Raw genomic sequence first — 26,414 nt, forward strand, 5'->3', positions numbered from 1 at the left:
AGTTAAAGAAAGCAAGTTTGTAAGAGAGAAAGTATGTTGCAAGGAAATTACAGGCAGCACAGCAGAGAAGGGGCTGTCTGCAAAATGGCAGGGGCTGGAGGGAAGTTTTATAGGGTCATGCTGGAGGGGCTACATGCAGATAATGTTATGCTGCTGGGGCTACATGCTGAGTGAGATATTTGGGAACAGAATGTTGTGCTAGTGGTTTCTTTGTGGTTAGCCATCTCTTTGAACAATTGTTCTCCCCTACCTGAGGCCCCTTCCTCATTGTTGCTTCCTTATGAGGACGCCACATCCCCCACCCCCACCACACATCGCCATAGAACAACAATGACAAGTCTTTGGCATTAGGGTGGAAGTCTCAACTTCCAACTACTTCCTGCTGGCCTGCGTCATAGAATTGACCGTACCTATGGTTGTTGAGAGTCTGTCAGCAGACCCCGTGGGCCATTGTCCTGGATTGTGGAAATTAGGATATTGGATCTTGCTGGAGGAAGGGACTCATCAGAGAGGGGGAGCATATCAAGGTAAAACTGGTGTACAGCAGAATCCAGGAGAGATTCATAAAGGTAGCAGGCATCATTGGGAAGAGAACAATATCCCCTTCACAGCAGCATTTGAAGGTGAAACTGCTGAATTCTGGAAGACACGAATTTGACAAGTTGAAGATGCAAGGGCCAAAATGGGATCATAAGTGGCCCCTGACCTAGTGTGTGATGAGGAGAAGGGTCCCTGAGAAGGAGGAGGCCGTTAAAAATGACATCAAGGTTGGGCTATTAGGGGGAAGGTGAGGGGGTTGGGCTATTAGGGGGAAGGAGCAGATGGAGTAGGTGTAGTTGAAAGTGAAGGTGGTTTGTCAGGGGAAGAAAGTATGGCCTCAACCTGTCCAGCCAGTTGGGGTGAAGGGGAGAGAGTAAAAAAGTTCATCTAAAATGTCAGGAGAGTCACTGAGGCTAGAGAATTTAGCCAGGCACATTTGACAGGTTTGGCAGAGATCGCGATCCTGGGAGAGAGTCATGAAAGCCTGGATATAAAGAACTTCAGACCATTTAGAAGAGTTGCAACAGAACAGGTCAAGCTGCAGAACAGTGTTGGGGACAAGGGTCCCACCTAGAGGCCAGGATTTCTGATCCGGAAGTTTTTTAAGTGGCCATGTGGCAGGCCAGGTCTCACTAATGTAGGCCTCCATAACAACTGTTTCAGCACTGACTGAGTGGTTAAATTAAATATTAAAAGCTGATAGAGCCAGTGCCCTTATACAAAGGCTGGAATGTAACAAAAGCCCACCAAGAGTTTTGCCCAGGCCTTTCCTGGGCCTTGAAGCATGAAACATAATGAAGCAATTCTTAACAAGACCCGTTTAGGATTAAACAAGTTTATTGGAGGTCTGAAGAAACCACCCATACTTCCACAAACAAGTTTATTGGGAGTCTGAAGGAACTCCTCAAACCTCCATGATTTAGCAGGAGACAAGATAAGGGTAATCACCCCAGCACCTGGACCCATTTAGATTAAGTAAATTTACTAAGGCTCTAGAGGAAGGTCTTCAGGACTCAGATCTTAGTTATAGATGAGAAAAAGTTAACCACGTCTATCTTTAGATGAATGCACACTTACACATAGACATATAGCTTAGAAGGTACATAAGATCTGGAAAAATTTTGTAATTTTAAGTTGGTCTGGTGATACTTTCCAGGCATTCTCCCTGTACCTGGTTACAGTAATAAACTCCCTTCTTTCCCAGTTCATCTGCATCTCATTATTGAGCCACGAGAATAAGCAGCCCCACCCTCAGTTTGGTCCAGGAACAGCCATGCTATATTACATGAGAAAATTAGACATTTCTTTTTGAGAGTCTGAGAGTCAAATTTATCCCAGTGTTTGAGAATGGAGCCCAGGGATGAGTCTGAGGAATGGAAGGGCTTTGTCCCATGGTAGGACCAAAAAGAATGTCCGCTGGGGACCTGAACCACAATTTCTCTCAGGGCATCCCCCCAGGAAAAGGGGGTTCCACTTATGTCTGCTGAGGGACTCCAAGATGCACTTTCCAAAGGGCATCCCATCTATTGGAAAGGAAATCCTGGCACTAGGGCCTTACACTGGATGAATACTGCATGAGCAACCCCAGGTCAGTCCAGGTATAAATTATGCAGGGTGCTCAATCCAGGTACAAAAGGAAAAGGTTCAGGGAAGATTTATCATTCCAGTGCTGTTTGAGATCACCTGGCTTAAAACGTCCAGAGCAGGATGGCTGGCTGGCTCTCTTCATGGGAGAATTTAGAGTGAGAGGGGGGGTCTGAGTTCCCCCAAAATGCATGTGAGTTTGCCCAAAATGCATGTGAGTTTGCCCTGGTTGAGCTGCCACTGCCAATTGTGCCACACATAGGGATTGAGGACTTTTGACCAGAAAGGATAGGAGAGAGTCTTCCTCCCTTCCGGGCAAGGCAGCGAAACCTGTTCACCCCTTGACCTTCAGCCTACACCAGGGAATGGCCCTGGCCAGTTGCCATCAGTTGCCAGAGGGATACTAAATATTGTCTGCTGGAAGACTGAAAAGAAAAGTAAACTCTAAACTCTCACCCTATTAAGTGGCAGTGTTCAGACATCTTTCCACTGAGACCTTCTGATCCCCTGGGGAATAGCCATGGCTGAGGACCATCAGTTGTCTCCAGGCTTGAATGCTGTCCAGTGAGAGATTGGAGTTGGAAAACAGGAAAGGGGGAGAGTAGGGAAGAGGTCCCCATACGGGTCACCAAAATGTCATAGGTGCATCTGGCTGAAGCTGACATCATAGGTGGTAACAGTTACTGAAACAATAGTGAGTTAAAGAAAGCAAGTTTATTAGAGAGAAAGTACATTCCAAGAAAACAACAGGCATCACAGCAGAGAAGGGGCTGTCTGCAAAGAGGCAGGGGCTGAAGGGAAGTTTTATAGGGTCGTTCTGGAGGGGCCTGTGTAGATAAGGTCGTGATGCTAGGGTTACGTGTAGAGCAAGGTATTTGGGAACAGGATGTTGTGCCAATGGGTTTGTGGTTAGCTGTCTCTCAGACAATTGTTCTCCCCCACCTGCCGCCTCTTCCTTGTTGATTGTTTATCTTATTAGGACTCCACAGAGGAATCACGTTTGGAGTTTCTTTTCTCATGCATCCAGTGAAGTAAGAAAAGCCTATATCCTCCACCTTTCTGAGAATATCCTCTTCCCCCACCTTGGCCCTTAGAAACAAAGCAGAAACCAGGGACAAGTCTCAGGGGAAAAGAGGTACAAATGGCCAGCTTAAGCCTGAATGTTCTAGGCCTTTTGGTGAAATACTTTCCTTTTCTTTGGCGTTTTCCCCCTTAGGTTTATCTAATCTTCCTTCTTCTCACCATCAAAACAATAATATTTAAAGAACTAAGATGGGGATGAAGTCCTAATCAACAGGACAGGTGTTTAGGTTGCCAGCCATCATTAGATACATTTTTTATTGAAAGTGGTTAATACTCAGTTTTGCTGTACTGCTAGTCATCAAACTCATAATAAGGGCTATTGATGAGGGCCATTGCTATGAATGGGGTACCATTTTACCTAAAAAAAAAACAAAATAAAGCCAAGATAACAACACTGTATCCACATGGAACCTCCCAACCGCCCCAGGAGTGTAGTCTTCTCAGACTACAGGGTACTAAGCATCTTTCTCTCTCAAAATCAGTATTTGCCCCCAGGGGTTTTTTGCAAGAAACATTTCTTTCAGGTCTCATGGATGTAGCTTCCCAACAGTCAACAGTTACTGACATTGAACTTCTGTTTTAATTTGTTCTTAAAATCTTCCAAGGAGTTCATACTATCTAAATCCTTAGAGATTACATAAGGTTCTTATTAATCTGATCCTATCTATGATCCAGTCTTACCTTCTATCATCCTCCACTTACATTCTAGCCATGCAGAGCTACTTGTAGCTCCTAGTAAAAACAAGACATGCTCTCTTTCAAATGTCATGTATTTGCAAATGTTACTCCTTCAGCTATAAACTCTCCCTACTCTATTTGCTCCTATTACATTCCTCAGCATTTTTCTTAAGATGTCTTCTCTGAGAAGCCCTTTCTTTCCTATCATATGGACTAATGCGCTATCTATATTGTGACATCATATTGTAGTATAGACTGAATATCTGCATGACCCCACTGAACTAGGAGCTTCTTAAAAACAGACACTGTCATATACATAACTTCCATTTATTTAACACACACTATGTGTCAAAACCAAAACAAATTAGATGCTTTACATATATCAGTTCCATCTTCAAAACAATCATAAAGGCAAATTTTTTTATATTTATGTACAGGTTGAGTAGGACAGGTTCAAAACCACATTGCAGTAAATAGGGGAAACAGAATTCCTACTTAACCCCATTTGTCTCCAAGGCCTATGCTCCTTCCATGGCAGCACTCTGGCCCCCACTACATACTGATAGAGGCAGGAGGCAGAGAAACTCTAGGCAGACAGGGGTGGGTCCCTGGTGGAAACCCCACCTTCAAGCCAAATGTAGCCTGAAACCTGCAGCCCAAAGTGAGAACTTCTATTCCTGTTTGCCTGCTCTCTCGATTGGTTCTTTCTGATTAATGTCTGTTTACCAATCAAATGTTGCCTTTTCCAAAACTACCAATAGCTTGCTGCACCCACTGTCCTGTGCCTATAAAGACCCCAGACTCAGCCAGTAGACAGAAGTGGCTGGACATCAGACAGAGGCAACTTGACTTTGGAGGAGAGAGGCAGAGAGATAACTTGACTTCAGGGAAGAGTGACCTGCCATTCCCATTCCCTTTCCAGCTCCCCTCTCTGCTGAAAGCTTCTCTCATTGCTCAATAAAATTCTTCCCATTCACCATCCTTTGATTTGACCACATTACCTCATTCTCTCGGATACCAGAAAAGAATTCAGGACCCACCAAATGTGGGTACCCAAAAAGGCTGTCACACTGGCCCTTTGCTCTCACTGACAGAGGGCAGCCACTCCATGCAACGAGGCAAAGGGCCACTGAGGTGATAACACACTGCTGTCCATAGACAGTGTAGCTAAGAGATCATTGTAGCATGCTCTCTGAAGACTTGGAGTCATGGGCCCCCCGACCTGGACACTGCCACAGGGCCTGCATGGAATTTGCTCCTGTAAGGGCCAAAGTGTCTGGCAAGTTCCTGCACTCTCTTGCCTATGTGATCCCTCCCATGTGCGGTGGATCATGGTGGGCCTAAGTAAGTGTAGTTCCTCTTGCCAGTGCCAAAGCAGCCAGCCAATTCCCATAGTTCTGTGCTTGTGTGCTCCCTACCAAACACCGCATGTTCTCGCTCATAACTGGGAGTTGAACAATGAGAACACATAGACACAGGGAGGGGAACATCACACAGTAGGGCCTGTTGGGGGATGGGGGGCTAGGGGAGGGATAGCATCAGGAGAAGTACCTAATGTAAATATCAGGTTGATGGGTGTAGCAAATCAGCATGGCACATGTATACCTATGTAACAATCCTGCACATTCTGCACATGTATCCCAGAACTTACAGTATAATTTTTTTAAAAAAAAGAAAGAAAGAAAAGAAAAAGAAAACATCCTGCATCAATACAATGCGGTTTCACTCATCTTTGTATTCCTTAAGTGTGGCATAAAGTAGGCTTCTGGGCAATCAATGAAAATGTGTTGAAAGAATGAAGAAATAATTTATTAAATATTTTGTACGCCCACTTTGCTTTCTTTTACTCAGAACCCTCAATTCTGATGAAGAAACATTTGCTTCACAAGGAGTCATTTTACCACAGTCCCCAAAAAATGTTAGAAACCAAAACTTTTTAGTATTGCACCACAAGTTACAGAGAGTACAAACTTTCCATTCTGGGTAATAACAGTTTTTTCAGGATATCCTTTGGCAGCAGTTACATAATTCAAACTCAATGGACTTCCTCTATGTTCCCACAAAATTTTGCATCCATCTCTACTTTAGGATTTTGCTATGGACTGGATGCTAGTATCCCTTCAAAATTCATATGTTGAGATTCCAATTCCCAATGTGATGTTATTTAGGCCTTTGAAAGGTAATTGGGTCATGAGGGTAGAGTAATCATGAATGGGATAAGTACCCTTACAAAAAGACATGAGAGGACTTGCTTTCTCCCTCTCTGTTCTCTGCTATGTGAAGGTACAATAACACGGCTATCTATAAACAAGAAACAGGGCTTTTACCAGGAATTCAGACATGCTGGCACCCTGATCTCAGACTTCCAGCCCCTACAACTGTGAGAAATAAACGTTTGTTGTTTAAACCACCCAGTCTATGGCATTCTGTTTTGGCAGCCCGAGCTCACTTACACACATTTGCTATTAAGCTACATGGGTGTACACCTGTCTTTCTTCTAGATCGTTACCTCCTTGAGGACAGAGATCTGATCTCACTTATTTCTATACCCCCCACAAAAAACAAAAGAGATCCTGATACAAGGTGCTAGTTAGTTTATGTAGAATTGATGTTGTCAAATAATCTGACACAGTAACACCAAAACCAACTCAAACTAGACAAACACCTGTTTATCTGAAACCATGCGGAATCAGTTATTTAAAAAAAAAGAAAACAAGTTTTCCAGGTAGCTTAGACTTTAACCCTTTAAAAGAAAATTTTTATTTTTATTTTCATTTTGTAGGGAAGCCTTTCTAAAATATACATAATTCTTTTCTCTTAAGGAAATCATATTTAAAATAATTTAAGCTACTTTGAATATTGTTTCTCTACTCTATGACAAAATAATTGTTTCAGACAGTTTACCCCACACAATGATCCTAGACAACTGTGATGCCTTTTGCACGCGCGCGTGTGTGTGTGTTCCTGCTTTCCTTTGCTATCAGGCTGTCAGATTTCATTTCTCAGGATCATGAATATGTTTGCCACCGGCAACTGCTCCCTGTATTTAATTACTTTCATTTATTGAAGGTTCACTAACAACCAATGCACTAAGCACTTTATTTGTATTATTTTATTTAACCTGACAAATTTCAAAGAGTGTAGAATGGATTCTGACTCCTCAGAGCTTGTCTTCTGCTTTTACTGACATGTTCTTCATGCATGTGAAAGGAAAATATCTTGGGCCCCTTCAAGCTAGGAACTGCTCAGGGAAAATCTACCTACCATTCTATTTAAAGCCATCCTTCTGCTCACTGAGATAGATGCATATCTGATTGCCTTCTCTGGAAAGGCTAATCAGAAACTCAAAAGAATGCAACCATTAGTCTCTCACGTATCTGTGACCTGGAAGTCCCCTCCCCACTTTGAGTCTTCGTGCCTTTTCTTCACATTGTCCTGCCTTTCCAGACTGAACCAATGGACTTCTTACATATATTGATTGATGTCTCATGTTTCTCTAAAATGTATAAAACTAAGCTGTGCCCTGACCATCTTGGGCACATGTCCTCAGGACTTCTTGGGGCTGTGTCGCAGGTGCATGTCCTCAACCTTGGCAAAATAAAATTTCTAAATTAAGCAAGACCTGTCTCAAATTTTGAGGGTTCACATGGGTAAAGCTCTAGGATGTAACTAAACATCGCTAAATTGTTATCCCTTTTTCAGAAAATTCCATTCCAATGACTTTATGTCAGGTAGCACATTACAAGGATAAACACTTCACCATTTGTCATCCTATTTTCTTAATGTTTATAATAACACACAATTAGAATGGCTAATGTCTCTCAAAAAGCTCTCTGTGATGCCTATAACAGATAAATACTTGGTAAGAAAGGTTGGGGGAAGAATTAGGGAATGATTGGTGGTTTTAAAATGATAGAAAAGAAAGTATATTTGCCCTGTGGTTTGAAAATTACAACTAATGGATAGAATTTTAAGGAAGCATATGCTTCTATTTCATCTGTGAGAGAATTTTCTAAGTACTAGAATGTGTCATAATAGAAATAGTAAGCTCTATATCTCAACCCTATACTTTTAAAGTAGCCTAACTTTCTAGCCATATAGCCACTAGCTTGCTAAAATATCCCAGGAAAGTGTGTGCTTCAATCTAGTTCTTACTCAGATGTTTTCCTTTTCAAGCCCACACTTTCTTTATTGGAATTATTATTTGCATCTTGTTACTCAGCCTCCTGATTTTCAACTTCCCCCTTGTAGACTGCAGATTGGATCTACCTCATCTACTTCCTCTGCTTCAGACTGCCTCAGAAAGCATGTCTGGCTTGGATCTTGGCCCATCAGAAAACATTTGGCTGGCCTGCTCAGGCCTTTGCACTGTGAAGAGATTCCAGATTAGACTGGATTCCAGATTAGATCAGATTAAATGCTACATAAGACATCTTCATTAGATAAGTCCTTGAACTACTTGAACAACAAGATTTCTCAAACTTCTTAGGATTCCATGATTCCCCAAGGGGCAGAAAAATTAAGAGTAAAGATTGTAGAGTCAGAGATAACTGAGTTGGAGTTCTTAATCTTCTACTTCATTATAAAATATGCTAAATAATAGTACCAACTTCTTAAGGTTCTTGAGAGAATAATGAGACTGTATATGTAAGAAGCTTGGCATACCATTAATATACTTACCAAATGTTAACTGTTCACAATAGTATTAATGTTAGGCCAGTAGCAAGCATAATCATACCAATTCCAAAGCCAAGCCCACACAAAGAGAGAAGAAAAAGAATTAAATGAAGGTCTGCTCTTGTTCTGTTTTGTTTTGTGATTTTTGTCCAGGAACATAATCTATCATTTTGAAAAGTATGTTTCACTTACTGGTTGTGTAATGTTGAGAAATTATTTAAATTTTCTGTATCTTAGATTATTCATATTTAAAATAATAGTAATAATAATACCCATCTTGTATGAATGTTATAAGAATTAAATGAATAAATATATCTAAAACACTTCATATATGTAAAGCATTGCCTAGAATATAAGTGCCAGATAAGTGTTAGCTATTATTAAAATGTGTTAATACCTGTATTAGTCAGAGTTCTCCAGAGAAACAGAACCAGTAGAATGGATGAGTGAATACATATATGAATACATAGTGGTACCATTTGGCTGTGTCCCGACCCAAATCTCATCCTGAATTGTAACTCCCATAATTCCCACATGTTGTGGCAGGGACCTAATGGGAGGTAATTGAATTACGGGGGCAGGTCTTTCCCATGCTATCCTCATGATAGTGAATAAGTCTCATGAGATCTGATGGTTTTATGAAGGGGAGTTTCCCTGCATAAGTTGTCTTCTCTTGTCTGCTGCCATGTGAGACACGCCTTCTACTTTCCACCATGATTGTGACGGCTCCCCAGCCACATGGAACTGTGAGTCCATTAAACCTCTTTCTTTTGTCAATTGCCCAGTCTCTGGTATGTCTTTATCAGCAGCACAAAAACAAGCTAATATAGTAATTTGGTACTGAGAGTGGGGTGCTGCTGAAAAGATACCTGAAAATGTGGAAGTGACTTTGGAACTGGGTAACAGGCAGAGGTTGGAACAGTTTGGAGGGCTCAGAAGAAGAGAGGAAAATGTGGGAAAGTTTGGAACTCCCTAGAGACTTGTTGAATGCCTTTGACCAAAATGCTGATGATGATATGAACAATGAAATCCAGGCTGAGGTGGTCTCAAATGGAGATGAGGAACTTGTCGGGAACTGGAGTGAAGGTGACTCTTGTTATGGTTTAGCAAAGAGACTGGCAGCATTTCCTCTGCCCTAGAAATTTGTGGAACTTTGAACTTGAGATAGATGATTTAGGGCATCTGGCAGAATAAATTTCTAAGCAGCAAAGCATTCAAGAGGTGACTTGGGTCCTGTTAAAGGTATACAGTATTATAAGGGAAGCAGAGCATGAAAGTTTGGAAAATTTGCAGCCTGACAATTTGATAGAAAAGAAAACTCCATTTTCTGAGGAGAAATTCAAGCTGGCTGCAGACATTTGCATAAATAATGAGGAGCTGAATGTTAATCACCAAGACAATGGGGAAAATGTCTCCAGGGCATGTCAGAGACCTTGGCTCAGAAGCCAAGGAAGAAAAGATGGTTTTGTGGGCCAGGCCAAGGGTCCCTCTGCTTTGTGCAGTCTAGGGTGTCCTGTGTCTCAGCTGCTCCAGCCATGACAAAAAGGGGCCAAAGTAAAGCTTAGGTCATGGCTTCAGAGAGTGGAAGCCCCAAGCCTTGGCTGCTTCCGTGTGGCATTCAGCCTATGGATACACAGAAGTCAAGAATTGAGGTTTGGGAACCTCCGCCTAGATTTCAAAGGATGTGTGGAAACACCTGAATGCCCAGGCAAAAGTTTGCTGCAGTGGTGGGGCACTCATGGAGAACCTCTGTTAGGGCAGTGCAGAAGGGAAATGTGGGGTGGATGCCACCACACAGAGTCCCCACTGGGGTGCTGCCTAGTGGAGCTGTGAGAAGAGTGCCACTGTCCTCCAGACCCCAGAATGGTAGATCCACCCACAGCTTGCTCCGTGCACCCGGAAAAGCCACAGACACTTAATGCCAGCACAGGAAAGCAGCCAGGAGGGAGGCTACCTTGCATAGCCACAGGGGCTGAGCTGCCCAAAACCATGGGGACCTAGCTCTTGCATAGCATGACCTAGATGTGAGACATGAAGTCAAAGATCAATCTGTAGCTTTAAGATTTGACTGCACTGCTGGCTTTCAGACTTGCATGGGGCCTTCAGCCCCTTTCTTTGGGCCAATTTCTCCCATTTGGAACAGCTGTATTTACCCAATGTCTGTACCCCCATTGTATCTAGGAAGAAACTCACTTGCTTTTTATTTTACAGGCTCATAGGCCAAAGGGACTTGCCTTGTCTCAGATGAAACTTTGGACTGTGTACTTTTGAGTTAATGCTGAAATGAGGTAAGACTTTGGGGGACTGTTGGGAAGGCATGATTGGTTTTGAAATGTGAAGACATGAAATTTGAGAGGGGCCAGGTGTGAATGATATGGTTCGGCTATGTTCCCACCCAAATCTCATCTTGAATTGTAGCTCCCATAATTTGCATGTGTTGTGGGAGGGACCTGGTGAGAGTTAATTGAATCATGGGGGCAGGTCTTTCCCATGCTATTCTCATGATAGTGAATAGGTCTCACAAGACTTGATGGTTTTATAAAGGGGAGTTTCCCTGCACAAGCTCTCTTCTCTTGCCTCCCACCATCTGTGATGTGCCTTCTTTCTGCCATAATTGTGATGCCTCCCAAGCCATGTGGAACTGTGAGTTCATTAAACCTCTTTCTTTTGTAAATTGCCCAGTCTCAGATATGTTTTTATCAGCAGTATGAAAACAGACTAATACGCATAGATTGATTGACTTTAAGAAATTGACTCTTGCAATTGTGGAGACTGATATGTCTTAAATCTGTAGGATAGGCCAGAAGTCTGGAAACTCAGGCAGAAATGGTGTTGCAGCCTTGAGGCAGAATTTCTTCTCCAGAACAGTTTTGCTCTTAAGGCTGCCAACTGATTGTATAGGTCCACCCACATTATTAACAGTCTGCTTTACTTAGAACTACAAACCACTGCTCAACGAAATAAAAGAGGACACAAACAAATGGAAGAACATTCCATGCTCATGGATAGGAAGAATCATTATTGTGAAAATGGCCATACTGCCTAAGGTAATTTATAGATTCAATGCCATCTCCATCAAGCTACCAATGACTTTCTTCACAGAATTGGAAAAAACTACTTTAAAGTTCATATGGAACCAAAAAAGAGCCCGTATCGCCCAGACAATCCTAAGCAAAAAGAACAAAGCTGAAGGCCTCAAGCTACCTGACTTCAAACTACACTACAAGGCTACAGTAACCAAAACAGCATGGTACTGGTACCAAAACAGAGATATAGACCAATGGAACAGAACAGAGCCCTCAGAAATAATACCACACATCTACAACCATCTGATCTTTGACAAACCTGACAAAAACAAGAAATGGGGAAAGGATTCCCTATTTAATAAATGGTGCTAGGAAAACTGGCTAGCCATATATAGAAAGCTGAAACTGGATCCCTTCCTTACACTTTATACAAAAATTAATTCAAGATGGATTAAAGACTTAAATGTTAGACCTAAAACCATAAAAACCCTAGAAGAAAACCTAGGCAATACCATTCAGGACACACACAGGCATGAGCAAAGACTTCATGACTAAAACACCAAAAGCAATGGCAACAAAAGCCAAAATTGACAAATGGGATCTAATTAAACTAAAGAGCTTCTGCACAGCAAAAGAAACTACCATCAGAGTGAACAGGCAACCTACAGAATGGGAGAAAATTTTTACAATCTACCCATCTGACAAAGGGCTAATATCCAGAATCTATAAAGAACATAAACAAATTTACAAGAAAAAAACAAACAACCCCATCAAAAAGTGGGCGAAGGATACGAACAGACACTTCTCAAAAGAAGACATCCATGTAGCCAACAGACACATGAAAAAATGCTCATCATCACTGGCCATCAGAGAAATGCAAATCAAAACCACAATGAGATACCATCTCACACCAGTTAGAATGGTGACCATTAAAAAGTCAGGAAACAACAGATGCTGGAGAGGATGTGGAGAAATAGGAACACTTTTACGCTGTTGGTGGGACTGTAAACTAGTTCAACCATTGTGGAAGACAGTGTGGCAATTCCTCAGGGATCTAGAACTAGAAATACCATTTGACCCAGCCATCCCATTACTGGGTATATACCCAAAGGATTATAAATCATGCTGCTATAAAGACACATGCGCAAGTATATTTATTGTGGCACTACTCACAATAGCAAATACTTGGAGCCAACCCAAATGTCCATCAATGATAGACAGGATTAAGAAAATGTGGCACATATACACCATGGAATACTATGAAGCCATAAAAAAGGATCAGTTTATGTTCTTTGTAGGGACATGGATGAAGCTGGAAACCATCATTCTCAGCAAACTATAGCAAGGACAGAAAACCAAACACCGCATGTTCTCACTCATAGGTGGGAATTGAACCATGAGAACACTTGGACACAGGGTGGGGAACATCACACACTGGGGCCTGTCATGGGGTGGGTGGAGAGGGGAGGGATAGCATTAAGAGATATACCTAATGTAAATGACGAGTTAATGGATGCAGCACACCAACATGGCACATGTGTACATATGTAACAAACCTTCACGCTGTGCACATGTACCCTAGAACTTAAAGTATAATAAAAAAAAGTTAAGATTAGGTTGAGAAGTGCAAGGAAACTAAGGTGGGCCATTGTTATCATAGTATTGCAAGGCAATGTTAATTCCCACCAGCAAATAAACTGTTCTCAACAACAACAACAAAACAAGAGTCTCCTTTACTTACAGTCAACTGAACGTAGATGTCTTACTTATCTAAAACATACTTTCACAACAATATCCAACTTAGTGTTTGAATAAGTAACTAGGTACTATAGCATAGCCAAGTTTACAAATAAGACTAACCATTATAGTAAAGTATCATAAAATATATTTTATATTACACACTGTAGGATCTCAGAAAATGATATCTCAAAATGAAGGCTTCACAAGTGGCTGTCTCTGAACTTGTACTCTGCTGTCTTTGACCATTCATTCTACCCCAAGTCTACCCCAAGTCTCTTCTCCAAGGTGGGTCATAAAAACACAACCCCTTTCCTCCAAAGCCAGCCATAAAACCTTAAAATATTACTTAAAATGCCACTGTTTGTAAATAAATTATCTGTTTGATTATAAGTCATAAGACTCCCATTCCAGAAAGGCTCTTGTACCATACCCAGAAAAAAAGAATACTGCACAGAGAGGCCAAGAATAATCTAAACAGACAGGCCTTGCTAGGTTTCCCCTCTCATTTTATTAGCACTGGATCATACCCTTTCTGTCCAAACATATTTCTACATGGCAGCTCATACTTTATTGAACTTAAGCATAAAAATGGATAGTTTTCCCTGTATCTTTGGGAAGATACCCTAACCTTCATTCTAAAGGCTCCTATATCACATGAAACTATTATCAAATAAATTGTATGCCTTTTCTCATGTTAATATGCTTTTTGTCAATGATTTTCAGTGAAACTTCAGAGGGCAAAGGGGAAGCTTTCCCTCAGCCCAACAGAACTATCTTTAAGAAATTAGTTTAGCCAATGACTAGAGGTGCTAATTGCTTTGGGTTTTTTGACTCTCTTGCTCTTGTAGACTCTACAAGACAACTTGGGTTTTTCTGCTAGTATGATATCTGGTATTATATTCATGAATTTATTTTTCATCATGTGGAAGATGACCACAACAGATTTCAAATTAAAACAACTTTCTCTTAAATGACAAAGGATTATTCATATGCTAGACCATAATCTTATATTACTTATGTTCAGTGACAGCTGCATACATACAAATCTGTCATATTTACTAAAATAATAATGAAATTCTAACTGAGAATACTAGTATATGTGAACATATCATAAAATGTTTAACTAATAGTGCACTCTCATCTCAAAAATAATCTGGAACTATTATCTGATTCAGTTCTTGGACAGTGCTTTGAGTTGGATAATCATATATCTGGATTTTTAGGAACACTCTCAATTTTAAATATCCTGCCCTGTATAGAAAAAAAAAAGTCCATACTTTTATATAATTTGAAAACTATGCTTCCTTTAGATTAGACAGTAATATAATTCATTTATTTATTCAACAAACATTTACTGAGAAGTTAATATATGTAAGGATCTAGCTTAGTCCTAAGAAGATATAAACCATATATATGGGGCCCACAGGTCCTGACTCCACAGTATTGTAGGGGAGTTCTATCATGCTTACAATAACTATAACACAATATAGAAAATACGAAGCTCCCCAAGGGAAAAAAAAAAATGCTTACTGATTCCAGGTAAGGACAGTATACTGTTTTAAGGATCATAACAAGCCATTTTGAAGTCTCCACATAAAGCTCTCCATGGATGGAGTCTAAGGCAGGGAGATGTCCTTAGACCCACTCCAGTGCTATCTAGGCAACAATGTGTCAAGCTTGTATAGTATGGATATTCTGAAACTTTTTCTTTACTGTTATATTCTGATTATCAAGTTATTGGCAGTTCTACCTCCTGAATAAATCTTACTCTCTCACCATAATATTTTCAAAGTTGGATTGACCTCCATATAACACAGGCTCCTTTCTCTGTGGGAGAAAAAAAACTTTAGGAATGTGGCACTTCCTCTATCTTTTTTGCCAGGATATTCTGCCTGTTGAATAAGAAATGGGATTACAGAATTTCACTATTACAAGAATGAATGTTTAAAAGAGGTCAAATTATTAAAATGGGCAAGCAATCAACCCAAATCAAATCTGAAATAGGAAAGATGATAGTCATTGCAATCTAACCATTCTCTCCGGTCTCCGTAATGACTCAGTTTTGGAGAAACTCTGACATCTCTAACTCTGATAGTAACACAATCTGCAGGAAAGAGTATGGAACTGCATGACATCATTTTATCCCACAATTGTCCCATGTTGTGACATAAAATAAGTAATTTGAAGGATAGGGTGAGCTATACCGCCATGACTCATTCCTGTGTTTTTAAAACTATCTTCAGAATCTTACCTAGGACTAAGCATCTTTTCACTGGGTCAACCAGGAAATTTTAATTCATGCTTCTAGCATAATATACATATACTTAACAGAACAACATATCATTCTCTGACATCAAGAAAAATGCAGTCAATCATCTACTTCATAAACATTTATTGAATACTTACTGCCTAAAAAGCTCTGAACCATATTACGGCTGTGTAAATGAATATAATACTTGATATTAAGGTATGATCTAACAAGTGAAACACTTGAGCAAGTCATTTAAATGCAATATGTCAAACACTATAACAGAGGCCTTGGGCAGTACAGGAAACAGAATAATTTTTCTAGTTAAGGTCATTAGAAAATTGGTGATTGATAGACAGGTAGACCTTTAAAAAGATTAAGCAGAAAATTTCCAGATGAAAACAAAGGGAAAAATATTCCAGACAGAGAAACTAACAAGAACAAGGCTTAAGTAAAGCTTAATGTAAGTTCAGTCCAGACAGTAAAGATTATGCTAAGGAGATGGCACAATAATCTGTAAAAAATGAAGATCAATAAATAGTTTTAAAACTGTTAGGCTGGGGAGGTTGAGCTATAAGAGGAAAATCCTGACTATGAAGACCAGTTAAAGCTTGTTTCTAAATCTGTAGAAGGATTATATGAATGCCTGAATTAGATCAGTGCCATTGTGAATGGAGAGGAAGGTCAAACATAGAGATATTTCAAGAAGTTATGAATAATAGTGACATTTTATAGTTAAATATCTTTGTATCATCCAAGTAATATTTCTTTGAGGTCTAGTATTTGTGGTAAGTATGAATGTAATCTAATTTCATTATATTTGAAAAATATTAGGTAGATAACCAAAGTACTCTGACTATTTTAGATCATATTATTGGAAAGTTAGCTAGAGTACTCCAAAGAAAAATCTTCCTGTAAACTATTCATAGATAAATGCTGAGTTAACTTCAGCCTCAGCAAAGTAACTACCAGCTCTGTGAGTTACTCACAGGCTTCCTAGGTGATTAATTTTGCAAGCAGGATTTTTCTTTCTTTTACAAGTTAGTTTCAGTGTATTTTCTAAATTTAACTTGGTTTTCTTCTTTATAAATCAAGTTACTACTCATGAGAAATGATGCTTTGTCAAGAAAAAATCTATTCATGATCTTCAAGGAGAGTAATACATAGTCTCCAGGTACCCAGTTGAACAGTTTCTGGTGTGACAGCCACCTAATTGGTCTCCCTGTCACCAGTTTCTCTTGTCTATGATCTACTATGCATGATGCTGCCAGTTTAATCTGCCCCAGCGTAGCTGATGATGCCATTTACTTGCATAAAAACCTCTGTGGCTCACAACGACCTGAAGAAAAGCATCTAAATGCTATAGTATTGCAATTAAGGCTCTCAAGCAGACAGCTAGAATAACCTAATCAGTCTTACTACTCTCAGCTCCCCACCTACTAATCCTAAATGTTCACTATTTATAAAACCTTTCCCACTTTCTCCTAAGAAAGGTGATGGGATGTCAGGTACGTGTTTATTAATCCCCATTATAGCACATTGTACTGTGTATCTTTGATGAAGACATTTAACTTCTCTGAGGCTTACTTTCCTCTTCTGCAAATTACAAGTAATACCTACCTACCACTTCAAATCTTATTTAAAATGAAGTGAGGAATCAATCAATAAAATATCTACCATCATGGGTTGCTATAGAGATTAAGAGATAATATATTAAAAGTGCTTGGGCAGATCACCTGAGGCTGGGAGTTTGAGACCAGCCTAACCAACATGGTGAAACCTGTCTGTACTAAAAATACAAAATTAGCTGGGCATGGTAGTGCATGCCTGTAATCTCAGCTACTCGGGAGGCTGAGGCAGGAGAATCCCTTGAACCCGGGAGGTGGAGGTTGTGGTGAGCCGAGATCGTTTCATTGCACTCCAGCCTGGGCAACAAAAGCGAAACTCTGTCTCAAAAAAAAAAAAGGAGCGTAGCCTGGACTTTATTTATAAGTATCAGGTTTTATTACTCTTCTAAGCCTTCGCTCACATAGTTTTCTCCACCTGCAAGACCTTCAACCCAGATCTTATACATTACCCAAAGCCCATTTCTAAACCCACCCAGCTATGAAACCATCTCTAGTATTCTAGTAAAAATGATCCTTTCTCGGCTATAGTGTAATGCAAAAATTCTTGTCTTGAAATCAAATTCCTGATTCTATCCATCTTCTAACAATATGACCCCAGACAAGTTACTTATCTGCAGCTTCCCCATTTATAATGTGGATAGCAAAAGCACTCTACCTGCCTCACTAAGCCATTATGAGAATCAAGTTAGAGAAGTCATATTTTTAACTATAAAATGGCCTATATATGTGAGAGACTGTTATTTCCTCTAAAGTATAAGATCAAATAAAAAACTTTGGTTTTCCTCATCTTTATAACTGATATCCAAAAGATATGTTAGAAAGAACACCAAGTCCAATAAAGAAGAAAACAGTTAATATCCAGGTCAAGAACTAGAATATTGGAATCAAGAAGGGATCAAGTAAAAAGGATAGGTTAAAGATAGCTGGGCAGAGCTGAAGTTATGAAGAAAAAACATGTTCCTGAGTTTCACTTTACATAGCAACCACTGTGTGCAAAGGTAGGTGGCAGCTTAAAGAAGCTACACAAAGATGAATATACATAGCAGATGCTCAATAAGTGATAAGGAGAGGGGAGGGAAGGAGATAGGAAGAAGAGAGGAAAGGAAAAGAGGAGAGAGAAAGGAAACAGAGGAGAAAACAGTTTCATCATTCCTTTCAAGGGCTAATTTCTATGCCGCTTGCCGGGCTGCTATAATAAAAAGTTAACTAGTAGCTAAAGCTTATGTATGAGAACACTCACTTCTCCTTTAAGGTTCTCTTTCCTTGACTGTGCCTTTTCTCTCCACTCTACCCCTCTTCCAACTCCTATTTATCAGTGTTTACTTTCCTCCCACCATTACCCAGGACCTCCAAATACCAACACAAATCCATAGGAAGTAATTACTCTTTTCCACCCACTCTCTCAGAAAAACAAACCAAAACAAAAAATAAACAAGCAAACAGCAACAACAAAAAACTGTTTTTATTTAAATGTCAAGAGCCTATAGAGAGTAGTATTGTGTTACCCTACAATAGCATGTACAGTTTAACAGGTACTACCTTAACTCCCTTTGTCTTCTGGAGCCTCACCAAAATATCCATGGAAGGAATTTTAAGTAACAGTAATAGGTTTAAATGAGAAGATATTTGTGCATTGTATAGTAATGATGGTGAGATTTTCTTATATTCACATAATGCTTTTTGCTTTGCAAAATGCTTTCTCATTGGTTATTTGATCTGAATTCCCAGGGAGAAGTGACAAAACAAGGGGAAAAGTCCTATTTCTACTATGCATTTTAATATAATGCAGTTTTACAAAATTCCTTTTTCAAAGCACATATATATATATATATATCCTTTTATTTGGTTCTCCCTGACATATAGTTTTTAGCTCCATTTACTGACGAAGATAGTGAGACTCAGAGACGTAACAGGACTTTCCACAAGATCATTATCAATATAAGCACTCTTTATGGAGCATTTCCTAGGTCCAGGAATTGTACTCAGCACTTTACATGCCTGATAGCTTATTTATTCTTCACAATAACCTTATGAGGTAGACAGTATTATTACTTTGACATTTTACAGATTAAAAAATCAGATAGGTTAAATAATTTGACGATGGCCATGTAACTAGCAACTAGCAAAAGCAAAATTCAAACAGAAGACTTTCAGATTAATCTTGATTGTTCTGCTATGCCAAGCAGCCTCCTTCCTGACCCAGTGCTGTTACTGTAACACTGTTAGTAACATAAACTTTCTTTCTGTCACCAAGTTAGAATTGCAGATTTCAGCCCAGCAGCTCAAGTTCTATGGAGAAAATACACACACGTACTTAAAGCAGAAGTGAGGAGGATGCTGTGTCCATTTTTTTTACACCCAAAAAAACCCATAAATTAAGCAGAAAACTCACCATAATTGGGACCTAAAAATCAGTTATTATAGTGTTGGCAGACAGGAGAAGGGTGATATGCACCTCAGTATAGAATATTGTAGAATAGAGAGATGAATTACTTATAGTTCAGCAAAACACCTAAGAAACAAACAAAAAAATCAAACCTCGGAATAGATGTTTCTTTTAAAATGTTTTTAAAAAGGCCATTTATTTTATATTCCTAAATAAAGATTTCTATCTTGTTTCAAAACACCACCAATCCAACACAGAATAGCCATATTATGACTCTGCTCCTGTCATCTTATGATATCAACAACATATTACGGGTTAAAATGCTATGGGATGTGAAGGATCAGGGTGCTGATTTACATTTTCCAGAAACTTCATATAAATCAGAGTTTAAGTTGAGCAGCTAGAATTCTATCACACATATGCTGAGGAAGTAAGAAGACAGATCTCTTTCCACCAGGTACTGGAGATGAAATTTCAAAAAATAGTAGGTGAAACTTGTATTTAAGATCTTCCCAAGCTGAATGCAAATAAGTCGATGTCACTTTCCTTCCAGACAAGAAAAGTCTAAAACCTTTACCTCCAGGTCTTTTAAACTTACATACTATTAAAATCACATCAAAGCTTTGCTTCAGAAGCCCATCTGATTTTGTTTCAAGGAGAAAAGGAATCACTAGGAGACACACTGTAGGGACTCCATGAGATTCAAAATAATGATCCCATTTTTCTTGCTGTCAACCTTAATATACACTAAATATATAGCTATAATAAAGAAGCCTGTGGAAACTAATAATGAGTTCAACAGATCCAGGCAAAAGTAAAATATTTCTAATTTCTAAAAACAGGATATTCTGTATGCCTTTTGGGAAGCTCAGATCAACTCATTCATATGCTCAAAACTTTCCAGTGGTTTCTATTTCTCTCACAGTAAAATCTTTCCAATAGCCTCTAAGGTTATCCCTCATTTGTCCTCCTCTTTGAGCTCACTGCAGTTAAAATGGCTTTTATAAAAAAGACAGGGCAATAATGGATGCTGGTGAGGATGTGGAGAATGGGGAACCCTTGTACACTGTTGGCAGAAATGCAAATTAGTACAACCACTATAGAGAACAGTATGGAGGTTCCTCAAAAAACTAAACTTAGAACTGCTATATGATTCAGCAATTCCACTGCTGGGTATATATCTAAAATAAAGAAATTCAGTATATTGAAGAAGTATCTGTACTCCAATGTTTATTGCAGCACCATTCACAATAGCCAAGATATGGAATCAACCAAAGTGTCCATCAACAGATGAATGGATAAAGAAAATGTGGTACATACACACAATGGGAATTTACTCGACCAAAAAAAATAAATAAATAAACTCCTGTCATTTGCAACAACATGGATGGAATCGAAGGACATTATGTTAAGTGAGATAAGCCAGGCACAGAAAGACAAATATCACTCATATGCGGAAGCTAAAAAAATAAAATGTACACATGCAGATGGAAAGTTGAATGATGGGTACAAGAGTCTGTGAAGGTAATGGGGAAGGGAGAATAAAGAAGAGATGGATAATGGGTACAAAAATACAGTAGATAGACAGAAACAGATCTAGTGCTCAGTAGCACAATAGGGCAGCTATAATTAATAATATATTGTATATTTCAAAATAACTTAAAAAGTGGAATTAGAATGTTCCTAACACAAAGAAATGATAAATGCTTGAGGTAATGGACATCCCAATTACCCTGATTTAACCATCACACATTGTATGTTTGTATCAAAACATTGCATGTACCCCATAAATATGTGTAACTATTATGTATCCATAATAATTAAAAATTAAAAATTAAAGAAAAAACACAAAAAATGCACAAGTCACTAACATCGGTTACCTTGCATGCAGGGAGGATAGAGCTGATACAGTATAAGCAGGAAATGAGTGAAAGGGGAGTCCACAAGAATAGAAAAATTGTTTTAAAAACAACTGTATTTAGAACAAATATATTTATCATTTATGCTTCTATGCAATATATATGGGACTATGCATCTAGAAGTTGAATAAAATAATGTTTTTGAAAATTTATGTTCTTTCATAATGACACATGAACCCCCATATGCTCACTGCAGCACTATTCACAACAGCAAAGACATGGAATCAACCTAAATGTCCATCAGTGGTAGCCTGGATAAAGAAAATGTGGTACATATATACCATGGAATACTACACAGCCATAAAAAGGAATAAGATCATGCCCTTTGCAGGAACATAGATGAAGCTGGAGGTCATCATCCTTAGCCAACTAACACAGGAACAAAAAAACAAATACAGCATGTTCTCACTTATAAGTGGGAGCAAATGATGAGAATACATGGTCACAAACAGGGGAACAACAGACACTGGCACCTACTAGAGGGTGGAGAGTGGGAAGAGGGAGAGGATCAGAAAAAATAACTATTGGGTACTTAGCACCTGGGTGATGAAATAATCTTACAACAAACCCCTGTGACATGAGTTTACCTATATAACAAACATGCACATGTACCCCTGAATTTAAAATAAAAGTTAAAAATTGATTAATTAATTAATTATATTTTTAAAAAAAAGAAAATTGAAAAATCAAAAATATCAAGGCAATGAAAGCCTAGAAAAAAATACAGGCGAATACTTAACTAGTCCTAGAATGAAGAAAGATAAAGCAAAGAAGAAAGAATTTTTTAAAAAGTGATAATTTTATCACATAAAAATTAAAACTATTTTGAAGGTTAAAAAGTACTATAAGCAAAATTAATAATAATAAACAAACCAGAAAAAAAATAACAATTATGACAACAGGATGGCATGTTTCATAAATAAACTGCTCTTGCAAAGCAATTAAGAATTCTAGTACCACTTAGAAAAATAAACAAAGAGCTTGAATGGATCATGAAAGAAAAATAGATAACCAATAATCATTTAAAAAGTTGAGTCATGACAGTGAACACATAATTGCAATATAAAGCATTAAGTAAAACATTTTATCTATTAATTTGACAACATTTTAAATAATAAAATAATGCTACTAAAGATATAGGCAGATTGGCCTTTTGAAAGATGGCTGATAGCACTGTTCTCCAAAACAGCTTGACAATTTGTATCCAGAGCCTTAAAAATGTCCAATCCCTTGTACTCAATAGTTTCATTTATAAAATCAATCCTAATGAAACAGAAAAAAAAAAAACCAGCAATGGCTTATACACATGCACATCCATTACAGCATTATTCAAAGCAGGAAATTGAAGATAGCCTAGATTTGAATGAAGATCTGCTTAAATAAATTCCAAATCATGGAATATTCATAGCCACTAAAATATTTTCCAAAAATGTTCAATGTTATGATATGGATAAATGCTATTAGTGTAACATTAAATGAAAAAGACATAAAATGCCCTATATGCTATTGTCCCAATTTCACGTACATATATTTGTACAAAAAAGGACTAAAAAAGTCAAAATAATTACTTCTAGGTGCTAAAATTAGGATGAGGCTTATTTTTATGCTTTTAAGTATAATTTCACAAAGTTGATATCTATTATTTATCAAATTATTGTCATGATTAACTTTTTTTTTTTAAGTAACTAGGGTGATAATTAGGTTCTGTCCTTCCCAGTTTACAAATCAGCTCTGAGAAGGACAGAAAATATATGAGAGGCCTCAATATTAACAATATAAACTCAGCAATCAACATGCTATTGATTGGCACTAGGATTCCATGTAGCTTCCAAATCATGGGGTTGGCTACACCACTCCAATCTTGACAAATAGTGTGTGTGGGTATGTACTATTACCTCCCTTCAAAGTATTGACTGACACTTAAAAGTATCCATTGACTTGTCCCTGTTAGCCCTTAGCTATGAACCTGAGACATGCCTCAACTTGCCTTAGTCTTTGGTAAATGTTGGTTTTAACAGTAGTGTCCAAACTGTTTGATTCCATAATTCTATCTGTAAAAACAAGTTGATCATACAACTCTAATTACTTTATATTTATTTTTAAAATTAGTTACTATTAATATATAAGTTACTCAAATATAGAAAATTTTAAAGAATGTGATTAAAAGAAATGGAAATGGGAATTCTAATATTCTGCTCCTACACCTCAACTGATCATTTTATTGTTGCCCCAGGATATGTGCCCTTGCTATGGAAATCAGAGTCTTAGACCACACTTCCCTATTCTACTATCCATCTCCTTCCCCTACAGCAAAGGTAACCATGTTCTGAAACTCTGGAATGCCTTAGACTTGAGTCAACTCAAGCTATGACAATTTTGCTAACATAACCCACTCAAAAAATATAAAGAATCATATCATTCCCATCCTATTTTATGTTTTGGAAAAACTGAATTTTCATATATGAAAATTGCATACAGTATGGTATAACTACACTTCTATTATTGTTGTTGCCATTTGTTGATAATAATCACTACTACTACCATTACTTCTTTACTGGCCTAAGTCCTAGTATTATTCAGTTCTTTTGGAAGTTTCAATAGTATACCTCTGAAGATTTTTGAAGTCTGTCATGGCATGGAGCAAGAAGGGATGTCTTCTCCCATTTCTGTAAAACTTGATTGGCTTCTTCTATCTTCTGCTCACAACTTTTTTGAGAATTTAGCAATGTCACCTCATAAAATTCTTGGATATCTGTAAGGAAAGCATCAAAATGTAATGCATGACTTCATAAATAGCTTCTGCATATATGTCCATATATAGACATACAGAAATTTTGCTGATTAAAAGAACTGCATAAATATATATCCCAAAGTAAAACAGAAGAAATCCTGAAAATTATCTTTTTACCTGCATTTAGAATGCTTATAGCAGCTTTATTCATAATTACAAAAACTAGAACATATCCTTCAAAAAGTGAATAAACTGTAGTAAATCCATATAGTAGAATGTTATTCAGTAATAAGGAATGAGCTATCAAGCCAAGCAAAAACATAGATGAATCTTAAATGCATATTGCTAAATGAAAGAAGCCAGTCTGGAAAGGTTACATACTGTATGATTCCACCTATATAGCATCTGGAAAAAGTAAAACTAAAGAGACAGTTTAAAAAAATCAATGTTTGCCAGAGGTTCTGAGAAAGAGAAGGAGGCTTGAATAGATAATGCAGAGGATGATGAAAATATTCTGTAATGACACTGTAGTGTTGGACACATAACATGAACCATTTGTCAAAACCCAAAGAACTCAATAGCACAAAAAGTAAACCTTAACGTAGGCAAATTAAAAAAAAAATCATGTAGGAAGTCAGAGGATCCCAAGATGAAATGCAGACTGTTACAAAGGAATGTAACTGTATTACAAATGCATAAAATAACCTCCAAGAAGTCAACAGGAAAAAAAAGTACTGACTTAAGTAACTTTGAAAATGAACAGAGACTATAAAACCAAAGTCAAAGAAACTATACAAAAGCATCATACTCTAGTTGGTAAACTTGTGTCCTGTTGGGTACAGATGAACAATTCTGAAAACACAATACACGTATACTAAAATTGAACAATTAAGTGAATGGATGGTAGATGATGGGAGCCAAGTTTCTTACTGCTCTATAGAAAGTTACAGGCAAGTAAGGTTAAAATTATTCATATGATATTAGATGAGAGTTGGAGACATGTTTAGCTTAATGTAGATACAGATGAATACATATAAGAAAATTTACAGACACGTATATACACAAATCAGTTATACACACATATATTTCCTTGCTCCATCTGCTGAGAAGGCCTAGAAGCAATGATGCCACAGTAATAATAAACAAAACCAGCACCCTGATTTTGGCCTCTGTGCAGTGTTGGTAAAGAGTAATGAACATTGTCATATTAGATTAGCATTGAGGGGGTCTATATGAACTCAAAGTTTTCAAGAGCTACAGGATAGAGAGATAGATAAAAATATGTTTAGAAACAGAAATGAATATGTATCTGGACATTTCCCAGCTCTGTCATATATAATTCCTGGCTCTGTCTTCTGAGAGGACCTAGAAGCAGGGACACCCCAGCAGGAACAAACACACCCAGAGCCTAGATCTTGGTTTGTAACACTATTTTCCAATAAAAGAAGCTCCTTGGAGAAATGGTTGATCCTAGGACTGGGGCAGGAGACATAAGATGAGCATGGAACATCTTATAGTCCCAGCAAATAAAGAAATAGTCACCAAAGAAACAACCCTGCTACAATAGGGGAATATCAAAGAAACACAAGAACCACATGAAAGAGCGGCCAAAGATGGCCAAAGCTGGAGCAATTTGAGCAAAAAAAATATTACCTAGTATTGGATTATAACACAAAATATAAAATAAAGGGATGAGTAGGAGGGATTACAAAAAGGGTAAGAGGAAACTTCTAAGAGTGATGTGTATGCTTACTATCTTTATTGTGCTTATAGTGCATACATATGTCCAAACCTATTAAATTATGCATTATATATATGTAGCTTATTATGTATCAATTATGCATAAGATACATATGTATCAATAAGGAAAGCAAAAAGACAAGGTACAAATTGAAAGAAGATAATTTCACAGCACACAGACAAAGGAACAGTATCCAGATATGAAAAGAAATACAAATCGCAAAGAAAAAGACAAGCAAACTAAAAGAAAAGAATTAGTAAAAATTATGAGCAGGCATTTCACAGTAAAAGAAACACATGTCACAGGTAAGCCTAGGAAAGATCCTCGACCTCATTGGTGATAAAAAATACAAACTAAGATCATAGTCTAAGGCCATTTACATCAAAAATATAGTCAAAAATAATTAAGTCTCACAGTACAAGGACTAGAAAAA

At 38.1% G+C, this 26,414-nt stretch overlaps 1 protein-coding gene across 1 annotated transcript in view; it reads right to left on the minus strand.

The window, feature by feature from the left end:
* Positions 1-26,414, minus strand: part of DLG2 (discs large MAGUK scaffold protein 2) — a 2,182,864-nt gene that overhangs the window by 1,815,045 nt on the left and 341,405 nt on the right. The window contains exon 3 of the mRNA XM_063671283.1: positions 24,116-24,261. Within this exon, the coding sequence (XP_063527353.1) occupies positions 24,116-24,261 (146 nt within the window). The remainder of the gene's footprint in view (positions 1-24,115; positions 24,262-26,414) is intronic.

Source organism: Pongo pygmaeus, chromosome 9 (assembly GCF_028885625.2).
Source record: "Pongo pygmaeus isolate AG05252 chromosome 9, NHGRI_mPonPyg2-v2.0_pri, whole genome shotgun sequence".
Classification (NCBI taxonomy): domain Eukaryota; kingdom Metazoa; phylum Chordata; class Mammalia; order Primates; family Hominidae; genus Pongo; species Pongo pygmaeus.